Source organism: Pararge aegeria, chromosome 21, assembly GCF_905163445.1.
Source record: "Pararge aegeria chromosome 21, ilParAegt1.1, whole genome shotgun sequence".
Taxonomy (NCBI): domain Eukaryota; kingdom Metazoa; phylum Arthropoda; class Insecta; order Lepidoptera; family Nymphalidae; genus Pararge; species Pararge aegeria.
Genome location: NC_053200.1, coordinates 11,893,386 through 11,919,717, shown reverse-complemented (window position 1 = coordinate 11,919,717; position 26,332 = coordinate 11,893,386). Strand labels below are relative to the sequence as shown.

General features: G+C 34.6%; 1 protein-coding gene across 1 annotated transcript in view; it reads right to left on the bottom strand.

The window, feature by feature from the left end:
- The window catches only part of LOC120633289, a 188,628-nt gene that overhangs the window by 37,470 nt on the left and 124,826 nt on the right, over positions 1-26,332 (bottom strand). Inside the window, exon 3 of the mRNA XM_039903469.1 lies at positions 6,971-7,089. Within this exon, the coding sequence (XP_039759403.1) occupies positions 6,971-7,089 (119 nt within the window). The remainder of the gene's footprint in view (positions 1-6,970; positions 7,090-26,332) is intronic.

Genomic DNA, 26,332 nt, shown 5'->3' with positions numbered 1-26,332 from the left:
CCGCATAATGTTGCTAGCTCACAAATTTTCCCATTTTTCCCATTTTATGGTAAAAGTTTATAGAATTGAGATAAAATAATTACTGTCAACTGTTAAATTGAGTGAAACAACTAACTGCCTGTTCGAGAAATACTACTAAAGTGGAGTGGTTCTTGAGCATCAAGCAAGCAAGGAATGAAAATAACTGTACTGTTAATATCTTAATAGCCAAACCAATATCTATTGAAACCCGGAATTTAATTTAGCATCTTCTTGCATAATACGTTACACGAACAATGCTTTTATCAAATAACTAAGAACATACAGAACCCTCATTCAGCTATTATTGCATGCAGTGCGTTGTATCCAAAGACAGCGAAAACGTCCCGCGCACGTCTCACTTCACACCCGCTTAATGTTGCTAGCTCACAAACTTTTCTCATTTTATGGTAAACGTTTAGAGAAATGAGAAAAAAAAATTACTGTTAACTGCTAAATTGAGTGAAACAACTAATCGCCTGTTTGAGAAATACTACAAAAGTGGAGTGGTTCTTGAGCATCAAGCCAATTTAGTAGTCTTTGTTTCTCGTTGCTATATTAGTCGTATACATGGTTTCTGTCTCTTCTTAACTTTATGGATATTAAAGATAATCATAAAAAAGCTGAGTTGGCCGACAGAATATTCAACAGAATACCTAAGGCTTAAGAGGCTAAGCCGGGGCTACAGTCTACCGCTTCCCACTTACTGGGACAATATTAAAAAGCTTATAACTTCTTTTAGCCCGTGCTCGTGTTATTAAATAAAGCCGACATTCTTTAAGACGGATCTGTTTTGAATTCAAATTAGACGCGAAACTTCTGCACATAGAACTCTTAGGCAGAGATGAAATGTATGTAGTATTATAGTGCGCAGTACAATACTACTATTGAAAAAATAAATGAATTCTATTAATTTTATAAATTTAAAAAGCATATAAAAATTTTCGTAACCGACAGGATTTGATCCTGCGACTCTCGGGCAATCGCGGCCTGAGCGCTTTCACCAATTAAGCTACGGCTCTCCTACCGTCGATGCCTCTATTAAATTGGTTTCATGACATTATTTTATTAATAACTGGCTGCTTTTGGCCACACCATTTATGACACAGCAAGTTAGCCCTGCAATTGCGCCAGGTGCATGAAGCCTAAGATAGTAGCGGGCCTCATTCAACACCACGTAAAAATCACGTCGAGCTTATTTGCTATATGACATGAACTAAATATAAAGTAAACTTTATTCCAAATATCAACAGTTTATAGTTGCAATAAAAGAGAAAATACGTAGGAAAGCTCTACCAAAACCATTTCCTTGCCAAGTTTAATAAAGCTGAAATTCTCGTTTTAGTAAGGAAATAAGACTGCACTAATGATACAAAAGCATCATTTAATGCAAATTAACAAAAAAAAGAATTCAATTTCGTTTTACAGACTTTACCCGATTTATTACCTAGATGGCCTAAGACTTCGTTGGCGTTAAGATATTTAATGAAACGAAGTCGGTCGGAGTAAAGGACATTTGACGGCCGAGTGGCGCAGTGGGCAGCGACCCTGCTTTCTGAGTCCAAGGTCGTGGGTTCGATTCCCACAACTGGAAAATGTTTGTGTGATGAACATGAATGTTTTTCAGTGTCTGGGTGTATATCTGTATAAGTATTTATGTGTATTATATTCATAAAAAATATTCAGCAGCTATCTTAGTACCCATAACACAAGCTACGCTTACTTTGGGGCTAGATGGCGATGTGTGTATTGTCGTAGTATATTTATCATTATCATTATCATTCCTTATTTTTATGGCAGCATCATTTGACGCGGTTTACATATTAAACATGTATTGTTGTTGTTTGGTGCGAAATATTCTAAAATGATCACCAGGTTTGCATCATCATCATCTTCAAACCATATTGGCGCAGTGGGCAGCGACCCTGCCTTGCCCTGAGTCCAAGGCAGTGGATTCCCACTACTAGAGAATGTTTGCTTGATGAACATGAATTTTTATCAGTGTCTGTGTCGGTGTTTATCTGAATATTATAACTTTATAAGTATTTATTTATATTATTCATAAGAATATTCATTAGTCATCTTAGTACCCATAGATGGCAATGATATTACGACAATAGTATATTTATTTATTTATAACAATACTTATGTGTTGAATGTTCTTTATGAATCAATATTTCTGTTCTATTCACTCCATTTAAAATTATATCACCAAGGTTAGCTTGGTGACATCATTTTAAATATCTTAAGAGTGAAAAATCAAAGTAAGTTTCGCCAGCACAAAATCTGATAAAAGTTGTATTCGAGTGTCGGCAGAGATTTTAAACTTTGTAGCCTCGAGCATTATCATACAGATTACATTTCGCAGCATCTAATAATTTTAACTTATCTCGTATTTCATCTGAATATATCTCAAACAAGCTTAAGTTTTGTCAACCTCCTAGGCGCAAGTCGCATAAGTTGGAGGTCCCGAGCTCTTTTCTCGGCGGGAGCATTTGGAAAATAGAAATTTTTGAATTTTCTCGTGTCTTTTGTAGCCTTCGTCCGTGGCTAGTTAATGGTTTAATGAGAAAGACGTGCTGCTAAGCGATCCGGTATAAAGCGTTGCGTAGAAATCTATTTTAATATAGACTTACAGCTTCGCCCACTACTTTAAGATTTTAGTTTTACCTGGTAGTAAATGATAATGCAATCTAAGAGGTAAATGGTAATGAGCTAGCCTGTCAGAGGTACGGCACGTATATTAAACCAAAACCCAATCGATTTCGTAGTTTCGAGTTTGTCTTTGGCGGCAGGGGATATTTAGCCACGTCCAAAACCCCCACTCGACAGGATCTACCACCTGTCTTTTATGAGAGAAATAGTAACTGCCGCTTCTGAATTATAGAGCTAGACGATGTATTTCATAAAATAGAGCTGAAATATGTTAGAAATGAGTTGAGGTGGTCAATCGAGCCTTTTTAATTTCAGGGTGGGTTTATTTATTAATATTGTTACATCTGTAAAATACGTGGCATTCTATGTTACAAGAAAACTTTTTCATTTTATAATTCTGTTTTCTTGGTAAACATAATATCTGAGCTCAAACTCAGCTCAAACTGCACGAGAATTTTAATAAGCCCTTCGAAAGGGTTACATAAGAGCGTTCACAAATTATCATAGAAATATGAATACCTTCTTATTAAGATTTTTATGAAGACTATCAATCTAATGGTGATAACAAAAAAAAATCCTACATAAGTTTGTTGAAGGCTCTTCTTAGACCAGAGACCAGGGACGCGTTTGGAACCTTCGCAGCTTTAGATTTAAGTTTACGAATGAAGTTAGTTAGTTATGAAGTTACGATGGTGAGACCATCCACTTACAATTATTTAAACATATATGTATGACCGCTTCATAAGTGCCTGTGATAAAAACTTCTAAACAACATGTACAATAAGAATGAATTAAAAATCATCTTACTGCTATATGAATATGATGAAACTATTTATTTGAATTAGAATTAATACTGCGATAAAAGTGTAAACCACTTTTGTTCCAAACGGCGTTGTAATTAAATTATAGAACACAAAACTGCTATTGTGTATTAGCGATAATAAGATATACTCCATCGTGTTTTTTTTGTGGGTTACAATGAGTACTTTAACTATTTCGTAAATATTTTTACGTACCACTAATAGTTTTCTCAGCGCAGCCTAAGTAATTCATTTTTTAGGCAAAATTTTGCTACTTTGGGTTACATTATTGCAATTTTCTTAAGGATCTCCAATTTTTTATCAAATAAAGTATAGCCTATGTTACTTCCTGATAACTTAGCTTTATTTTAGTAAAGAAATAGTTGAAATCAGTTCAGTACTTTCGGAGCCAATTCGATACAAACAAACTAACAAGAAAATCTTTTCCCTTTATAATATTAGTTAGTGCCTAATGAAGAAGGAACGACTTTTTGTGCGAATAAATTTTAAGGAGAGTTGGCTTTTTTTTTTTAATCACTATTTAATAAACATTAGTATTGATATTAGTTTCGATAAGTATTTTATAGTGACAAACTGCAAAACTAAAAGGGAAGGCAGCCAAATTTAACTTGCAATTTTTGTATCAAGATCAAAATACTGTTTTCTTGGTAATTAAAATATACGAGCTTTAACCATTGCACGAGAATCTTGTGTAAGTCCTTCCAGAATGCTACATAAGAGCATTTATACAGGGACACCATCAATCATTTTAAATGCGAACGCAGAAAATATTCCTCATGCCCAATAAAATACGGATATAAAGAAATATCACTATAACAGATATAATAAATTGAAAAAAGTAGGATAATCAAACCTGTGTGGAATAAAGAAAAATGTTGGAGTGAAATGAGTACCTAAATAGATTTTTTTTTAAATTTACTCACACACATTTTAACTGTGTGAGTAAATTTAAAAATGTTGTTTTTTTCATTCAAATGGTGATTAAATTATTATTAGTATTATAACTGACAAAGAAGTGTGAATTATAATTATGCGGGCTACAAAAGTTAGGGTATTTTGTGTATTCGTCTCGAATAGGAAAACTGTAAGGTAAGGTGAGCGTGCTGGTGAATTGTGGTTGCCATTTTTGTAACATGAAAAAAAAACTGTGAATAAAATATGTGAGCGTAAACCCTCTCATGTGTTTAAATGTACGAGAATTTTAAAAAGTGCTCCGAAAACGTTATATAAGGTTGTCCACACAGGTATAGTATCAATAATTTTAAATGCAAAGAGAAAATACTACTCATGCTGCATAAAATACAGCTTTTGTGACTTTGAATTAAAAAAAGGGTTACAGTTCTTTCTACTAATCTGTATGGTATCAAAAAAAATTAGGGCCAGATAAATAAATAGTCATAGTGAAGCGGTGATGGCGCATTGGGTAGGAGCTCGACTTCACTTTAGGGGTGCCGAGTTCGAATCCTGGCACGCCCTTCTATCTTTTCGAAGTTATGTGCGTTTTAAGAAATAAAAATATCACTTGCTTCAAAGGCGAAGGAAAGAATTGTGAGGAAACCTGCATGCCTGAGAGTTCTACATAATGTTCTGAAATGTGTGTGGAGTCCACCAATCCGCACTGGGCCAGCGTGGTGGACTACGGCCTTAACCCCTTCTCATTGTGGCAGGAGACCCGTGCTTTTTAGGGGGAAGGTAATGGGTTGATGTGATGATGATGATGAAATAGTCATTCCTAAGCGGTGGCTTATGTCAAGTAAGTGTTCAGTTCTGTTCTAAGTATTACATTCCGTAAAAGTCAATCCCTTCCCATATTTAAATGTCGTCTTAAAGACTACTATCTGTCTTTGAGTGAAATAATTTGAACAAATATTTTTAATTAATGTTTATTATTTGTATTTTTCTTTTCAATATTTATATATATATGTATGTATATATATTTATTTTATATGTATGTCTATTTATTTTCGAATATATATGTATATATAATTGCACTATCCCGCTCTCTTGCAGCTTTTCCTTCTGCCAGAGGTTGCCTGTAAGAGATTGCTTGCAGCAATAAGGCCGCCTTTGCATGCCTACAATTTTAGTTCTGTTGCTTATTCTATATTTTATGTATATTTCGATGTTTGTGTGCAATAAAGTATTTCTTCTTCTACATTCCCTTAAATAGACTGTTACTTAGCATCCACCTTCGTTGAAAGTGCTTAACTTAGCCATACTACAGAGTTTTGTAGACTTAGCACGTGATAATCATAGATTTCCCATATTATTGACAAATTTTAAAATCTTTTTCGCTTTTAACGATAGCGTGCGTTTAATCATAGATTTCCCATATTATTGACAAATTTTAAAATCTTTTTCGCTTTTAACGTTTATGCCACAACTCCAGCGGTGTCGATTAGGCGAAGCGCTGTCGAGGAGTTTAAGAAAAAAATAATCATTAAAATAAAAACAATAAAAATCCCAACTCCCAATCACAACAGACATTCATTGATCGTACATTAAGAGGCCCATTTTCGTAGTTACGAGGAGAACACACAAAAAAACAAAACATTTTTATCCACGTTTCTGATACGTGGCGTTAGAATGTGGAACGCCCTCTCGGTAACTGTGTTACCTGCCACGTATAACTTGAGTACCTTCAAGGCGAGAGTGAATAGGCTTTTTCTAGGCAAGCGTGCTCCAACCTAGACCTCATTATTGCTTTCTAAGAGGCATGATTGTCGTCTATCGTTAAAAAAAAACCTTAGACCCGTTTATTGAAGTCCGTATGAGTGACAGTGCTAAGCTATGTCAAAGCAGTTCTTTGCGGAGTAATACTTCCGACGAACGCTAAGCATTGACTATTTACTCGTATCTGGGCTTAAGTGTTTAAGTAAAATTAGTAAATAGAATTTTTTTGAATAACTCTAAGGATTACTCATTACTATCGAGTTTACCGGTGATCCTAGAGCGGGCAGTTTACCTTGGCCAACAAATTAGTTTGGCCATCCAAAGGGGCAATGCTACCAGCATCTAAGGAAGTGTGCCTCGCTGCGGTGGTTTCGAGGACGTTTTAGATTTTATTTAGTCTTAAATAGTTTATTTCAGGTTCTATTTATAAAACAAATATTTTAAAGAATAAAATTTTTAACTGGATTACTTAAATTACGATTTCCAGGAAATTAACGTTATATTTTCTTTGCAACTATAATATCCGTGCATAAAGCCCACCTTACGTGCTTTTATGCACGGGATGTTTAATAAGAGCTTCGTAAACTCTACATAAGGCCGTTTACACACAACCACTTTTATTCTAGGAAACTGTATCTCATTAAACATGAATTATATGTTTAATGAGATACAGTTTTTAGTGATACTTTATCATAAATCCGTTAGTATAGGTTCTTTTTTATCCTACGAACAGCTCAAGAAGTTTACGTGTGAAATCTGGACAAGTGAGAAAGACAATGGCAAAGTAAATTAGTTTTTCTTACCTGAAATTCTAGCTTGTACAGCACAGGAAATTTTCTCCGTTGCTCGCAGAGTTTGGGGAAGTTCTTCAGTTCGACGGGCCGATCTGGTATAGTCTCCGATATGGATCCGTTTTCATCAGCTGCGGAATTAAAAATAGTTAAATATATTCCCAAAAAACTATGCTCAGTTGTAAGTAAAACTAATTACACTAGTAGCATTAGTTGTTTCTAAGACTTTAATACACGTTATATCTAATCTAATGTAGTTTTAATAAAATTCGGCTTTTGATTAAAAACGAAGGAGAATCTTAATTTAACCACCACGATGTTTTGCTAAACCGCCGTTGGCTAGTAAGAAATAAAATTGTATACGTTGAATATTTTAAGGATAACTATGGCCTGCGTATAGACACAGACATAAATTAAAAATATCTTGCTTGCGAACTTATGCAAAAATACTTGCAATCTGTCTGTCCATTGGCCGCATCGAAGAGGAAATATATTTATCATTTTTTCTTTCAGATTGCCTCCGTGAATCGGTCAAGGGTACTGGACATTTCACCATTTTAAAGTTTTACTTAATTATATGCGAAGAAACACTCGGTTTGCGCGATTATTTAGAACTATTTGAATGATTTTTTTTACATTACACCTGACTTGTTAGGTTGCTTGATGGCACGTATGTGTCAATAGGGTGGTAACTAGCCATGGCCAAAGTATCCCACCAGGCAAAATACCTAGAAATTTTGAGGCTGTTCAAAACCGTGTTTAGGGTAAAAGTTCGCTAAGGCTATTTCTTATAATATACGCTTAATGGTTGCGATGTATTGCCATGTGGTCGCACCTTTAGAGTATTTCTATACACTCTATCTGCTCCAGTGCACAATTGACTAATTAAGGAAGGTTAACATGTTATTCTCCACATGTCATCCCGTATCCCGATAACGTTATACAAAAAATGAAAAAATATAAACGACATCCTACAGTTAAAGAATCCGGCAGGGTGATTACGTATCTCGCGACAGGTTTGCGACAGGCGGAAATCTTGCAATCACTGCTGTCAAACGTCGCTTTTGTTTATTTATTTAGTTTATTTAAAGTGACGTTTCACAGCAGTTATTGCAAAATTTACGCCTGTCGCAAACCTGTCGCGAGATACGTAATCAACCTGCGGGCCCAATCACATATTTATGCTATAAGATTTAAAAAAGTTCTTATGTCAAAACCCGAATCTCATATTGTAATTTTTTTCCTGCAGCACATTTATGGACATTATTATTTTTTTATCCGTCGATTCTGTTAGATAATAATTAATTATTTCTACGTTTTGTTAGTCATTATAGATTAATTTAATATTTTTAATATTTACTTTGTTAAGGTTAAAGTTAAACTACTTTTGTTACATATAATATAATACAGAATACGTAATACTAAAAAAATTATCTATAAAAGCAATGTTTAGTCGTGTTTTTGTAGGTCTGGTGAGCGAAGAATAATGTAGCGAAAAGTAGAGTGAATCAAATTTATAATACAAGTGAATCCAGAACATAGTTTTATAGAAAAAGTAGTTCCGTTTTGTTATGTTCTAAAACTCAACATTAGAAAACCTTTCAAAGATAATTGTTTTCCTTTGCTTTGAGATCCTATTTGAGATAAAATCGACAAAACCAATGGTCGTGTATTTTTTTCATGAAGTACTTCTGGAAGATTCCTTGGTAAGGTTTGTACGTGTGGGCCGCAAGCAGATACCGCATATTTTTTTTTACTTTTTGGAAACGTTAAATGCTTCTAAAGTTTTCTGAATATAGAATGGTGGGGATCACTTCTACGCAGTCTACGTCTCTGTGTTCTCTCTTACATGTTACAATGAAAAATCTGAGTAGTAAACACTAAGCTATTTCATTGTAAACTAGTGCTTCCTCTGTTTGTGAGAGAGTGAGATGCCTGCATAGTGCCAACGTATAACGCTACAAGGAAAAGCTGCAATACATTTTTTGGAACATTTACTTTTGTTTTAATAGTAAAGTTAGTGTTTGCTGAGTTTATTGTAGCCGCTAAAACTCTTTCTTGTTGCCAGTAGAGGAAAGAAGTGGAAGCCAAGGTTCTGCGGTCATCATATTGACGTCAAACTTCAATGCCAGTCCCGTGAATATCATAGCGAATCGAGCGAGAGATATAAGATCTAGTTTAGTACATTCTTAACATAATTAAATCATTTAAAATATCACTTGCTTAACGGTGAAGGAAAACATCGTTAGGAAACCTAATAGACAGGTGCCTGAGAGTTATCGATAACGTTCTCAAAGGAGTGTGAAGTCTACCAAACCACACTTGGCCAGCTTGGTGGACAGCGGCCTAAACCCTTCTCAGTTTGAGAGTAGACTCATGCGCTGTAGTGGGTCGGTAATGAGCTTATAATGATGACATATAAGATCATTACCGACCCACTACAGCAATATTTTTTTATATATGCAAAATATTACATAGAATATAGTTCCTTGCTTGTAGAATTTCTATAACCTTGATATAGGACGAGTGTTTTGATATTGTTAGGAATATCATTTATATAATTTTTATTATTAAACTAGCTTTTGCCCGCGGCTTCGCTCACGTTAAGTTTTATTTTTGATTTGTTAAATTTACTACAAAGGGTTAAAAAAAGGTCTTGCTGCTTATAGAAAAATATGAACGGAAATTACTTAGAAAATCAGAAACTTTCATATTAATTTTGATCCCCTATGAAATACGTATTTCTTTATTATAAATCGAAAACCTAAAATCAAAGTTTAATTGATGTAGCTTGAAAAATAAATTGATAAATGAAGAATTTTTTACAAACTTTCATCCCATATTTAACCCTGATGGAATTTAAAAAAATCCTTTCCTAGCGGACGCCTACGTTGTAATAACTATCTGTGTGCAAAATTTCAGCCCAATCCGTCAAGTGGTTCGAGCTGTGTGTTGATAGATCAGTCAATCAGTCAGTCAGTCATTGACCTTTTATATATTTTGATAATATACAAGTTATGAGCTGCTCAATAAATATTTTACGCAAAAAGGGTTTAATAGGTTAGGTATACTTTCGAAAATTTGTTCAGTTATGCTGATAATGCGTTTGGTGAAAATAATTGGTCATATACAATTACCAATCAAGTAATCGGTGAGTACTAAAGCAAAAATGATAACTTTTAGTTTTTTAATCGATGAAGTGCGTTTGAAATAAAAAAAAATATTTTCTAAGATTACGTTGACGAAACAGAGACAACTATTGCAATATCCTGTACAACCAATAGCTTGGACATGGTAATTATTAATGATATTATCACTCGCGTTTAGATGTAATTAATGTTTTAAAAGATAAATTTAATTAAAACAAAAAAATTAGGGATTTTTCATAAAATAAACTTCTTTCTAAAAATATAAGATAAAATTAAATTTATATTTAAAAAAAAATGAATTAAAATAAAACGATAATTGTAAATAAGAAATGTGAATAATAAATGATTAAATGTAGATTAAAATTGTAGCTATATTTAATTAAAAATCGATTAAAATAATTTCTCAGCTTGAAATGACAGCTTAATTTATGTTATTTTTATTTATAAATAATAAAGACAAAAACAGGTTATATTGATAAAAAAAAATCTATTTCAGTTTCATACTCTATATTTAATAGAAGTGTGAAGTTGTTTACTCAAAACCTATTATGTCATTATTACTTTATAAAACTATTTACACTGTAACTTATAATTAATCTTACTTAAATTTGTATTGTTTATCGAAATTATTACTTACGAATATGATGGTGATATTTAATAACATGGACATCATATTTACATTCTCCGTGGAAAAATACATGGTCATACCAATTTTTATGACAATCGGTTGAACGGGGCGGAAGTCGATACTTGACAGCGCCGCCTGGTGGGGAGTTACATCAATGGACATAGCATGTTCGTTTTCTCCGAGGAAAAATACATGGTCATACCAATTTTTATGACAATCGGTTGAACGGGGCGGAAGTCGATACTTGACAGCGCCGCCTGGTGGGGAGTTACATCAATGGACATAGCATGTTCGTTTTCTCCGTGAAAAAATACATGGTCATACCAATTTTTATGACAATCGGTTGAACGGGGCGGAAGTCGATACTTGACAGCGCCGCCTGGTGGGGAGTTACATCAATGGACATAGCATGTTCGTTTTCTCCGTGGAAAAATACATGGTCATACCAATTTTTATGACAATCGGTTGAACGGGGCGGAAGTCGATACTTGACAGCGCCGCCTGGTGGGGAGTTACATCAATGGGCATAGCATATAAACCTTCTCCGTGAAAAAATACATAAGCATACCAATTTTCATAATGATCGGTCAAATAGTTTCAGAGTTTATCGATGAGATATATACAAACATCCTCTTTTATATATATAGATTAACAAAACAAGATGACTGTTCAGTTGCGTGCGGTGCGCGGTAGCGAGCGCGCGTTCTATTCCTCGGTGGTGATATTTTTATATAACTACCCGCATTTGAAAATAAAATAAAATGAGTGAGAAAAGTAAGGGAGACGCAATTATTGGCGGTAGTGACATGAGTGAAAGTGACGGTATAAATATTAATATATTAAATGAGCAACAATTTAATGAGAACGCGGAAAGAATAGACTCACCTATATTAATGAGACCGGACAAGCGAGGTAGGAGTGATAGCGGAAAGGATGATGTAGACGGTGATGAGGGCTTTACGACGGTGGAGAGAAGACGAAAACGCCTCGCTCGTAGTAGTACACAAATAAATGTAAGCGAGAATTTGTATGAAATTTCTATAACATCTTTGGAGATATTACCTAAACAGATTAGCCTTGCGAAGTTCCTTCGATCACTAAGTATACCTAGCATATTGAAAGTTAAATATAAAAGCCCCTACAAAGTAATAGTGACATTCGCATCGAAAAATGATGCAGATATCCTATTAAACTGTCCTAAACTGGTCGATTTGGGATACAGATGTCAATTTACGCATGAAATTAATTTAGCTTACGGCATAGTAAAGCAGGTTGAGCTAGAAGTTAATGACGAAGAATTACAGAAAATATTTGTTTGTGACTGTGAGATCGTTTCTGTAAAAAGATTAAAGAGGCTAACAGAAGACGGAAAATGGATAGATAGTGAAACTGTGCGACTTAGTTTTATATGTTCTACATTACCTAGCTATGTCTATGCTTATGGTTGCAGGCTCAAAGTGGAACGGTTCATATTTCCAGTAACCCAATGTTCCAGATGCTGGCATTTTGGACATTTAATGCGGGCATGCCCTACAAGGAAGATAATTTGTCCTAAATGTGGGGAAAATCATGTTAATTGTGAAACAAAATCATTTAGATGTGTTAATTGTAAAGGACCACATATATCCTTGGATAAATCTTGTCCAGTATTTAAAAAAGAAAAGGAAATTCGTCGTGTTATGAGTGAAGAAGGAGTGACATACCGAAAAGCACTGGAGTATTATTTGGAAAAAGAGAAGGATCAAAATCAGGTTCAGAAGAACTATTATGAAACTACAGCCAAGAGCCAAACAGCAGACATCACAACTCATAAGTTATCATACAGGGATATTCTAGTAAGTCAAATTTATAGGGGGAAAGCTAATAAAGAAGCTAATGATGCCAAAAGTGAATTTGATACTGAAAGGATACAAGAAATGACTGTTCCTGGACCTACAAGACGTAAAAAGAAAAAGAAGAGCCGGCAAATGAGTAAAGAGTGGACGTTGGATAGTGAAGAAACCCAATCGGAGCAGGAGAATAGTCAGGAGGAGGAGATGGGCAAACGAAAGAGAGAGTCTACTGCCTTTTCTTTTAAGCGATGCTGGCTGAAATTGAAGGCGGTTTTTTTAGCAGACATTTCTTTTGAAGAAAAAATCAAAAATGTTATGAAAATTGTGTGGGAAGAGTTGTCATCGGTGTTAATTAAATTAGTGGGGGAAGGTTTTTTGCAAAATATTTTAAAGTATATTTTTAATGGATAAGCACTTTAATTTAAGAATAGCCCAATGGAACTCACAAAGTCTGAGGCCGAAAAGGTTACCATTCGAAATTTTGTTAAACAGGGAACGAATTCATATTGCATTGGTAAGTGAAACGTGGCTCGAGCCGGATTCCAATATTAGTTTTAATGGTTATAATATTTTTAGAAAGGATCGATTGGATGCATACGGGGGTGTGGCAATTATTGTTCACAGGTCAATTAAAGCTCAAGTGTGTCATACAAGTTTTAGTAATGCAGGCATAGAAAATATTCATGTTAAGATATTTAACTGTAAACTTTTAAAGAATATTGTATCAATTTACTGTCCATCATCTGTTTATACAACAAAGAATGATTGGGATGACGTATTTTCCACATTTTCTAAGTCATCTTTGGTAGCAGGGGATTTTAACGGCCACCACACTAACTGGTCCTATAAAAGCGATACTCGAGGTATTTATTTGTTTGAGTCTTCCATTGAAAATAACTTTATTTCACTAAATAATGGTGATGCAACTAGAGTTAAACTAGTAAATAGTACTTTACAAGAAACTTCTCCAGATATTACGTTTGCCACTACCGATATTGCCATAAATTGTAATTGGGGGGTAAGTAATGATAATTTGGGTAGCGATCACGTAGTAATTAAATGTTTGTTAGTATATAAGGAAAAATTGCAGTTAACATCCAAAAGAAATTTCAAATTAGCAAACTGGGATTGTTATAGAAAGTGTATAGCTGAATCCTTAATTAGTAGATCCCAGAATGATATACAGAGTATGTATGATTTATTTTTAGATATTATAAATAATGCGGCCGATATAAATATACCTAAATATAAAATTTGTACCAACCCTAGTCAAAAATTTGTGCCAAAACACTATTGGAATCCCAGTTTATCCAAACTCATAGCACAAAGACGACTTGCTTTAAAGAATTTGCGACGTAATCCTACACCCCATAACTTACAGCTACTGGAGTCTAAAATATTAGAGGTACAGCGTAAAGAATGTGAGGCTAAGTCAAAGTCCTGGGAAAACTTTTGTGACACAATTGATCAGACAACAACATCTTCAGATATGTTGCGTAAAATGCGTTGGATCAAGGGCCTTCCAAATAATCGAAGCTATGCATCGGAGGAACAGTGTGAGGAACTTCTTTGTAGTCTGGCGCCTGACTCTGTTAATTTACCACAGCCTATATTTTTATCTAATAATCAATGCCTTGAAAACAATTTTAGTATGCAGGAACTAACAAACTGTTTAAAAAAGAAGGACACTGCACCAGGGGACGATGGGGTTACATATTCTATGATTTATAATCTTCCTGTATGTGCTAAAGAATATTTAATTAAAGTGTATAATTTCATCTTCCGGACAGGTTATATTCCTAGCCAGTGGCGTAGAATACAGGTGGTTGCTATCCCTAAAGCGGGAAACTCTAATAAATTTAGACCTATTTCGCTTATATCATGTTTGTGCAAAATTTTCCATATTATGCTCGCCCGAAGAATAGAGTGGTTTATAGAAAAAAATAAAATTTTGGCGGAAAGCACCAATGGTTTCAGAAGAGCGCAATCCAGCCTAGATTGTTTGATTAAGTTAATTACGCAGATACAAATAGGTTTCTCAGAAAATAAGCCAACCTTAGCCTGTTTTCTTGATGTTGAAAATGCGTACAATAATGTTTTTATACATAAAATGGTGTGTTTATTGGATAATCTTAACATAGGAAGTAAAATATGTAATTTTTTATGGCAGTTTTTGAGTGAACGGCACCTCATAATTAAAAATACGCATAATAGTTCGGAAATGGTTAGATGGACGAATAAAGGTTTGGCACAGGGAGATCCAATATCTCCTCTCCTATTTAATATAACAACATGTGAAGTTAGTAAATTGATTCAAAATGCATTCATTTGTCAGTACGCCGATGATTTTGTAGTTTATTCACAAGGCAATAGTCTTAGAGAAAGCACTTATAAAGTTCAAGACTCATTAGATATATTTAAGTCAGTTTTGGAAGAATTAGGGTTGGAGATATCAATTAGTAAAACAAGTTTTTGTATATTCAGTAAACGACAGCGTAATGACCCGGTTAGACTTCATGTTAATAACAAGGCAATTGCTTCCACTTGTAATGTTAAGTACTTAGGTATATGGTTGGATCGGTCGTTATTGTGGAGCAAACATATTAATGAGTTAAGTCAAAAAACAATGAAAATTTTGAATTTACTAAAAATTTTAACTGGTCCGTCTTGGGGGGTCCACCCGAAGCATTTAAGAAAACTTTATATATCTTTGCTCCGTAGTAGACTTGACTACGGGTGTTTTTTATATGACAATAGTGCAAAAAGTCACATACAAAAGTTAGACAGAATACAAAACCAGGCATTGCGAATAATTGGGGGTTTTATTAAGACCACACCCATTCATATGGAGTCGGAGTTATGCCTACCGCCGCTGTATCTGAGAAGATATTATTTAGCAACTAAGTACTGCTTTAGAACTCTAAGCTTTTCTAAAAATACGACTATTGAACTGTTAAATAACTGTTATACACTCTGTCAAAATAGTAGGTATTGGCGGAGAAGAAAGACTCCATTAGTGCCTATAATTTATAATGAAATTAAGCATGAGAAGTTACATTCATGTAGTCCTCTGCAAATGTTCACATTGAATACTTGGGTCACAAATATTGACATTAATAATGTCGTAAGTACAGACTTGGATAGTATTAAACAGGCTAAAAGGTTTTATGAAATAAATTCGTTAAGAAATTGTATTGTACAGGAATTGAATAGCAAATATGGTGATTATCATATATTATATACGGATGGTTCTAAATCAGCCGAAATTTCGGGAGCAGCGTTTCATGACTCCGGCTCTAATAACATTTTATTTAAAATAACTTCAAATGTTTGTATTATGTCAGTGGAATTATTTGCAATCTCAGAGGCTTTGGCATATGTGGAAGCATCGAGATACAAAAAGGTTGTGATATTTACTGACAGTAAAAGTGCCTTGCAGCATTTAGCTCGGTGCGCCTCTGGGCTCAGAGGTGTTCCGGTAGCGTATGCCATTTTGGCAAGGATTAATAACGTTTTGGAAAGTTTTGTCGAACTGAGACTGCAATGGATACCATCGCATATAGGTTTAAGAGGAAACGAGAAGGCTGACCTGTTAGCAAAAACTGCATTTCTGACGTTCTAAAGAAAAGGGAATTTGGTATCGAACCATACAGAGTCAGCCTCCTCGAAAGCCTTGGTTCGAAGTTGGTAAGTTAAATAGGTCTATGATCAAGATAGCGCATAGGTTGCGTTCTGGGCACGTTCCATCCAATAAATTTTCATTTTTAATGCGGAAATCGGATTCTCCAAATTGTGATGTATGTGGGGTAGTGGAAGATGTACACCATTTGTTGATCGAATGTGCCCGTGATGATCAAGGTAGAAGGACATTAATAAGGGATTTAAAATTAAACCTTAGTGATATAGGTGTGTTTCATACCATCTTGTCTTCCCCAACTTCTGGGGAAGCCAAAATGATATATGATTTTTATAGAAGTAGTTATTTATAAGTTGTACAAGAATAGAATAAGTTACGATAGGGCTGACATATTTTTGTAAAATAAAAGCCCTTTAATCAATAAGAATAAAAAAAAAAAAAAAAAAAAAGATGACTGTTAATTCGTATAGAGGCAGAACCCATTAGAGTAGTAAGGAACCATTTCAGTTAATTGGATTTAGATTCACCCGTGGTAATATAATAGATTAGTAATGGCGAACCTTTTTAACCGACTGCGAAAGGGAGGGTATGTTTTTTATTATTATTATTATTATTATTATTATCTGAGTGGTATCAATAGATTCGTGTTGGTCGTGAGAGTGACAGTAATATCAAAATTTAACCAAAAAATTACAGGTTTTATAAACTCATCAAACCCGACCGCGTTAATGTCTGCTGTCATCTTTATTAAATTCATTGAAGAACTGAAAAGATGGAATCAATATTTTAATTTGAATATTTTATTTTTCAGTTCTGATTAATCTTAGTTGACAGTGTTCACAAACGCTATCAGAGGCTTTCATATCATAATTTTGTTGGTGATATACGTGGAGCAACCAAATCTCGGAGTAAGCAGATGTCTCCAACAGAGTATAGAGGTTTTAATTTAATAATTTATCTCTGCTTTTCTCTAAATGTAGAACTTATTGTGCTATTTTTTGTATCACTGGTGCAGTAAACTTCAGTTATTCGGTCGACTGGCGCAGTGGGCAGCGACCCTGCTTTCTGAGTCCTAGGCCGTGGGTTCAATTACCACAACTGGATTCACATGTTTGTGTGAAGAACATGATGGTTTTTCAGTGTCTGGGTATTTATATGTATATTTTACTTATAGCAATATTATACATGCGAAAGTGTTGGTTTTTCCTAAATTTACGCCTTAACTTAGCAGCCAATCTGTTTGATATAGAGTTAATTGAAAGGACAGAGAGTAACGTAGGCTACTTTTGGTGCTGGAAATGAAATTACTAAGTGTTTACAGGAATATACTACACGTATTTTTACACCAAATGTCCTAAAAACCAAACAAACAACGTAACGCCGCGGGTCGCAGTTAGTTTTGAATAAGGCATAGGGTTCTGTAGATCGGATAATTTAAAGAGGCCGTCTGTGTTCGTCGATAAAAAAATCACTGTTATACCACAAGTTCTTTGTCAGCGGTTGGTTCATTATGAGCCACACAATGGCCGGATATTAATTGGATATTGTGTAGGAGATGCCCAACTAGATAACAAGTATTTGTTTATACCATCTAGATGAATGGAGCTTTTGAAACTGAGCCTTTGGAGTAAATTTCACGTGGATAATTAAAACCGAAAGTACTAAAAGCTATGTGTCATCCTATCAAAATTCGAAATTAATTTATTTTAAAAACTACCTCGCCTATTTTATAAGCACTTTTAAAGCCAAAGAGTCTGTTTGTTTATTGTGACTCTACCACCGGTTCGGATGGCAGATGCCAGAGAAGAATCCGGTGAGAAACTCGCCAGTGCTTTTTCCAACATTAACATCACAATCATTAGCCAATAACGCATTCAAGTTACACTGAAGCATACATTTCTTCTTTATTATTGGGGGGTTTTAGAGCATAGACCCGACGAGCTGCTTCCATGCAGGTTGGTAGGCTTTAGCGATTATTATGACACGTGAAAATCATATTTTACATTTTCTCAAATAAAGCAATATAATTTATTAAGATAAATAGTATTGTTTTTACTTTTTTAAGTTACAGTAAAGCTCTTGAACGCAGTGTTTCCATCCTGTTTGACTGTTTGTTCATTTTCTTTATCTAGACGAACTGTAAGTATATAGTTGTAGATCGAAACTGCAACGTTTCCTACTAGATGACGCTGAAGTCGCTATAAGACTGATGTGAAAGGCATATACTAATTTCGGCATTGACGGTAGGAGAGCCGTAGCTTAATTGGTGAAAGCGCTCAGGCCGCGATTGCCCGAGAGTAGCAGGTTCAAATCTTGTCGGGTCCGAAATTTTTATATGCATTTTAAATTTATAAAATTGATAATTCCTCCAAGTGTATGTAAAAACACAAATGAAAATGTAAGTATATAGCTATATATAGCAGTTTTTTTCAGCAGAAATGCTTGATGTACCTATATAATAATGTGGTTCTTAACTTATTCTAAACATGATTTTAATTCTATTTAGAACCAAGCATGGAAGCATCCATTATGATTTATGTTCAAAGTTAGTGTTAACTAAATAACCAAACTTTATGCATCAAGTCTTGAGACTTTTGAAAGTTAATGATGCATGGTGCATTAAAGTGGGACTATTATAGACTGTATAATTATGTTTCGCAGTTTATATATCATTGAAACTTCCTAGAAATTGGATCTGGGAATATCTGCAAGATCGTCAACTAACTACTAAGATTTTTAACGCAAAGTAAGCAAAATAGTTCATAATTAATAAAGATTACACATTACTCAATATAACAGAAGGGTAAGAAAAATGGCATAGTAAATCCCTTTGCCTCAGAGAGCACTTATTGAAACGACGGTGAAGGTGATGCTGCAGTAAGTATTGCCTAATCAAAGAACATTATTTACCTTGCACCAATTAATTTTCACTACCTTACTTGTCTGTGGTTCTTGCCACAATGTGTCGTGTTTTTTGTTTTTTTTTTCATCTGTCAAGGGTCATTTACGAGCCCCCTAAACTTTACTATCTGCCGAATCGGTGTCGTAACTTTAGACGCCTTATGTCGTTAGACATGACATAAAAGTTTGTGAATTTTTTAATTGTTTTAATCACCTAAATTAATAGGCATCCGATGAGACATAATACACTGTTATTAAATCTAGGGAGTTCTTTATAACGATTATAGATAAGTTATTAATTACCAAATTTCTGCCTAAATCGTTGTTTTCTGTACACGATTAAGTAAAGTTAAGTAAAATTTTCAGGGCAGGAATAACAACAAAGTTACCTCAAGCGCAAATTCGCAGTAACGTATTCTTAAAAAAAAAAAAAAAACGGAAAAGTGCACAGTGCGGCCACGTAGTAGTTTAGGTTTGAGTTTCAGTTGCAACGTTCTCCAAACACTCTCTCAACGTAAAGTAATTTCCGGTCATGTCACTTTCTTAAGCCGCCAATCCAATGGATGGGGCAAATAAATCGCAGAATCGATGGGGTTCTAAGTTTCAGGGATGAGAGAGTCGCTAGTTAAAAGCAGCATAAAACCATGAAATTTGTTAATCTTCGAAACAGACCTTTGTACATTGATCTATATATATAGATACTAGTCGCTAGGACTTTCGAGGAGACCGAGTAAGATACCCAGCACTTGCACAGAACTAAAGCAATGAAGATCACTTACTTTAACTATAAAGGGTGGAAAACATCGTGAGGAAATCTGCAAACTTGAGAGTTCTTTGTAATTTTTTAGTTTTAAATGTACTCGTATAGAAAAGTGCAAGTACTTGATGGTAAATGATGATGCAGCCTAAAATCGGGCGCGCTTGCCTAAAAGATGCCTATTCAATCTTGATTTGAAGGTACCCAGATTATAGGTATCGTGGAAGATAGGAGGGCATTACAGGCCAGATCACTACCTAAACCATTCTCTTTCTGAAAGGTAAAACCGGGTCCTGTAGTGTTCCGGTAATTGATAAATGATGACTCGGTTATCGAAAATGGTAAAGCGTTACGTTTTCTTCTGAACATAATTTTTTATATTTTTATTATTCACTTCAACTTAGCCCTATGGTTCCATTTTTTTTTCTTGGAGGCAATCGAAGATGGTATCGTTTAAGCTGTTAAGGGTAAAGAAGTTATATTAAACCTACCGTCTTTGTCAGTAGAGTGAATGAATGAATGAATGAATACACTTTTATTGTACACCACAGAGAAAATTTACAGAGATACAAATACAACAGCACAATAAGGTAGAACGTACAATTTGGCGGCCTTATCGCTAAATAGCGATAGAGTGGTAACCAGCCAGAGCCGAAGCCACCCACCAGACAAATATCACTTTCAATCTTCTGATCAGTAATTCCTAATTCTATTTGTATTCTCCAACATACCTCCAAATAGAGTTTGTTCGACCTCGACAACCTCCAAACGACGACAAGTTAGAAATACTGAAGCTCGAAGGACATTTCAGATCTTTGCGCTTCAAAGTAGCTTTGAATATTCCTTGCAAATTCATCGACCTATCTAAAAGTTATGTCGATATCGTTTCACCCGATATTGTTCCATATTATAAAGGTTACCTAAATGACTTTCATATCATTTCCTCCTAAATACATCAATAAAATCCATATAAATGTAAAAGAATGCTTTTTTGTTTGATTATAAACTATTTTCGGTCCGACCGTGGAACCGAGCTTAGCAAAATTTGGCACACAGATAACTCGCATCCTGGAGGCGGACAAAGGATACTTTAAATCCCGGGAAAATTAAAGGTTCCTGAGGGATTCATAATTAAATTGGTTTTGTAGGCTACCTAACTCGACCGCTGAAATAATTTTAACGCAATTTAGTACACAGATAGATTGCATCCTTGAGACGCAGACAAAGAATACTTATAAATCGAGGAGGATACTTATTAAACAATATATAACAACCGTAAGGCTACATACCACGACGCGGGAGCATCCGGGGGCAGAGCCTGTTGTTAAAAGTTCATAATAACTTAAATGAATTAATGGAATACTTAGATACTAGTACAGATAAAAGTTTTCAGCTTGTTAATAAGAAGATTTCAAAAGATCATAGAGAATTCATTCATAGAGAATCATCGAGAATTTTATTGCTTTAACTGTGTACAGTTCCAACAGTTTGCCACTTTCTAGCGTGCAATATTCTTACTTATTTAGAGTTTATATTACACTTAAAATTTTAAACTTTAGACACTAACTAAGAACTGTCAAAAAATATTCGTTAATATTATAATACGCCTTACTTATTAACCAAATAATGGGACTATAACAGGATATTGAAGCATGACATATTCTTTTTAACACATTTAACACATTTCATTTGGTTATTTTCGAGTATTAACATAAAATAATTAACATTGTGATTACTGTCAACATCCTTAATATAATCACAAGCGATATTGTATGGTTTATTAAAATACGGGTCGGGACGTGTGTTTAAATAATTTCTGTATTGTTTTAGCAGTTTGTTTTGTTATTGTTCCGCATTTAGATATTCCTAAGTTTAATAGTGTGCATGTTCAGTAAACCATCTACGTGGCGAAAAGCATTAGTTCTAATCTAGCTTAGATGTTAAAGCGGTCCTAAACACAAAATATTATTGACTTACTCTCTGGTTTAAACGTCACTCGGTCTGAAATAATAAAATCGGACATTAATTCAATGTCTACGATCCATTGCCCGTAAAAGCGGTATTTTATCTATTCCGCTGGTATTTTACTAGCTATAGGAAACGAGCATGCTATCTCGTGGTAATAAATCGAACCATTTAAAGTAACTGCTTTTCTATAAACTCAAGTGTGTACTAAAGTTTATGTTATGTTTTTTGTCGAGTTGTATCGATTGCGTGCTTCAATCTAAACTACAGCAGAACCATTAGATATATCGTCTAGGCTTGTATATACGCAGTATATTTTTACTTTGACAAAATGTTTTATAAAATCTTGGAGGAAGTTTTTCAATAATCTATTTATTTATAAATATTAAAAAGAAGTTATTTATACCATAAAATTAATAACTTCAACCTTCTAATTTAAATCTATGGGCTGAATTATTTAAGCATTTAAAAAGTTCAGTTATTATTATAGCAACTCTTATCGAATTAATTTTCAATCTGACTATAATAAGAAATAACCACTTACCCTAACGCCCGTTTTCTCTTGTTTTGATTATTTTATACATTTCCTTTCTTTACTTGTAAGTGTAAATAATGCTCAGCCATATACAACAAGAAAAAGTCTTTATACATTTCCTTTCTCTATCTGTATTTAGTTCATAAACAAATATATTTTGCAGTAGATTTTATTCACACAAAAGATTAGTTCGTATGAAATTCAATTCATTTAAACATTTATGAGAGTTATTCACAAACACGTAATCTGCATGTGTACGCGTCGCAGGGCACTCAGGTTTTAAGGCGCCATTCCAGTAGAGCTCTGCGAGTTGCTTTTCCAGGGGTGTGTTAATTTCCGTGATTTAAATTCAGCTATGCTTAGGGTTTCCTTTAGCCAATTTTCTAGGGTTCCGTGTCCAAAGAGTAAAACGAGACACTATTACTAAGACTCCGCTGTACGTCCGTTTGTCTGTCTATCGGTGTCACCAGGCTGCATCTCATGAACGGTAAATGGTAGACAGTTGAAATTTAGGAGCTTTAACTTATTGAAAACAACAGACATGATTTTTTATGCTGTATTCTGATCTGCCGTCGCCACACAGCTAACAAAATGATACTGCTTTATGGAACAAGCAGAGCATGCCTGATTCAATTTAGAAGTATACCCCTACATCTTGGCCAGTTTTTAAAATACTTGGAGATGTTTCTAATGTAGGGGTATGCGCTATACTTCTAAATTGAATCAGGCATGCACTGCTTGTTCCATAAAGCAGTAAAATTTTGTTAGCTGTGTGGCAACGGCAGATCAGAATACAGTTGTCACTACCATTTCTCTAACCGAGGGTGTCGTACGAGGCGACTAAGGGAATATCACGGAGATCGCGCAGCAGCGTTCTCAGTACTACTACTATCATCTATCTACTGCGATTGCCAATCAGTCTGCCCAGCATGAGCATGGTCAGGAAACCTTCCCATCGGGAGAGGCCTTTAGTCCAGCAGCGGACTGTTACAGGCTATCGATGATGATGTCGTTTTGTTTTACAATTATAATCCTTATTTATAGCATGTAAAGTATGTCATATAAACAGTTATTTCAAAATTATACTGCCTTAAGCGATGGTAGTAAGGTCTCGTTATGAGGTTCTGTTAAGCCAAGCTTTGTAACTTGACGATGTTTTGTTGTTGTTCATCTATAAATATAATTTTATGCATTCTCATATAAAACTGCAATGGTGTGCACTGTATTAATTTATGGGAGGTATCAAGATCCCATTTCCTTAAGGTTAACTATGATCGCCAAAAGCAGTATTATTTTCAATTTACAGTTTTAAATGACATACTTTATCGTCCATAGAATGAGAATTGGAATTCTGAAATAAGTGGGGATCTGTGTTGAGAAAATTTGATAAGGTCACATCTCGTTGGAAACTGATTAGGGTATGAATTTAATTGAATACCAGTCCCATTTCAAGTTAGTGTACTTTAATCATAGACTGCATCTTCGCTAAACATCCGTTGATATTAGATTCAAGTGCTAAGTTATTATCGATATGAACCAAAGAAACTGGCTGTAATTCGTGTGATCAACTGGCAAGTGCGGAATGTGTAATCCGAAGTGAAATCTTTGGACTGTCACTCGTATGTCAGAAGTTCCTTGCCCCGCAAACGAATTACCAACAGTATAACTACTGCACGCATCGTCCCGACGCAGCTACCTCAAACATATTCGCACGAAGCATCTGGTTTTTGATAGTAAAGGTAAAATAGCTATCGCTCCTTTACCTCGCACAGCTTTAGTGGAATGGCAGCATTACGTATTTAATCATATTTTAGTTTTCGTTTCATGTCTGCAGAACTTTTTCAGCGGTATTTCGAATGTATAAAGGTTTCACTTACCTTTTATGTAGAACCAGGCGTAGATGAACATGGAACAAACAAAAAATAACACATTACTTTCTCAGGGTAAAATTAGTATTAGTATTCTAAACTTTATCACTGTAATTATATGACAAGTTAGCGTTTGTTAAAAAAGTGGATATTTATTTAATCACAATTTAACAAAGTAAAAATTAAATTTGATGTCTAGTACCATTACAACCATTAACTTAGATGCATATAAAAATTAACATACAAGAAACGTCATAAATTAGTGACGTTAGCATATCACTTTGCTAAATTTTTCTGTAATAGATCCGTTTAGCTGTTCTGACTGAGTAACAATCTTACAACCGAACATTCGTATTTACGATATAAGTATAGATTATCACACTTGCAATCTTAGTTTTCTTTCAAAGATATATTGTTTGTGTTAAATGACTTTAAACCAAAGTGTAGTGGATTTGGTGAACGGTATACATTTTACAATGCTTCTCAACGGTGCAATTAAAGTTTCGCAGACAATATTAAAAACTAAAAGGTGAAGCGAAAATTCGAGCTAGGTTTGGGTTCCCTGGAATTGACAAGGCAAGTGAGGATTTAATTGGGTTGTGTGAAGTAGGTTTGCAGGTCGTTCAACTCCTTTTTCTTTTGAGTTTTCGCGAATACTCTCCGTGACTATTTATTAGATTTCATGTTTACTTTCTAGAGTCATTGTGTTTTTAATTAATAACCTACCACTATAAAAAATAGTTATTATGTACACAGATATTGTAATATATTAACTACATTATAAATTAACCTATTAACAACTTTATTTTGTTGCTTTTTATGTATTTCCGCAGAACTTAATATATCGGCTTAACGCTTTGAACGCTTTTGCCAAAAAATTCTCAACACAAGAACGTCATGAAGTTTATCAAGTTAAGGGCCGTACAAGAAAATATAAGGAATCGTGCGTACGCTGCACATTTTCTGATTCTAAGGCTGTGAGTTCGATTCCCACATTTGGAAAATGTTTGTGTGATGAACATGATTGTTTCTCAGTGCCTATGTGTTTATATGTATGTTATAAATATGTATATTATTCATGAAAATATTCATCACGCTTACTTTGGTGCTAGATGGTGATTGCATAAAAGTCCGATAAAAAAATTAACTGAGATGCTAAAAATACTTTATTGTCATTAATAATAACCTAATTAAAACTTGATTTAAATTATATGCGCGAGTGAAGCTGTGTAGCTGAGTAAGATGGGATTTCACTAACCTGCAAGGGGTACGTAAGTTTAATCAGTTTCTCTCGGCAACGTACTGAAGAGCTTAAGCGCTGGCGGTACGTCTCTGTCATTAGTGTGATCTAAAGAACTACATAATGAAGGCGGAAGTAGAACATTTATAATCGGAAACAATTCGTAGACTATTCGTAGCATAGTACTACGAATGCACTACGAATGCATAAAAAAGGAGTGTAATGTTTTCACGAGGCTGACTTTTCCTTTTCCACCAGTATTATTTAGACGTTTAGTTTCTGTTTTATAATCTATATTCTCAGCAAGCCAAGGTAGAAGCGTTCCGCTACGACGCCGCGTAGAAATTGAATGAGGAGTATTGTGTTGAATATAGCTGCCATACCACTAACAAGTTAGCCCAAAACTATTTGTTTTACATTGTACTAAAGGGTTTAATAGCAGGCGAACAAAAATTTTTTTTTTATTTCATGTAAATATGTTTGTATGTGGGTTTCTTCATTCCACCATAACTTCTAAATGCCGCAAAAGATTTGGTTGCCGTTTGAATCGTTATATCATGCCGTGTTATACTAGACGTATTTATATGCCGTGTTATACTGGACGTATTTAGTATGTTCCATATTTAAATAGGATAATTTTTATAGTGTTCGGAAGTTGTAATTATTTTTTTCACTTTATAAACTAAGTACTTGTTGTTAAACAAAGAAGGTAGTCGTGTGGTTCCAGCAGATCAGAATATAGTTGTCAACACTACTTATTTTCCGGCGGGTGTCTACTAATCTACCGCCATCACTAATTCTTCTATCCAACATAGTGGTTATGGGCAAAACCTCCCATTGGGGGAGGCCTTTAGTCCAATAG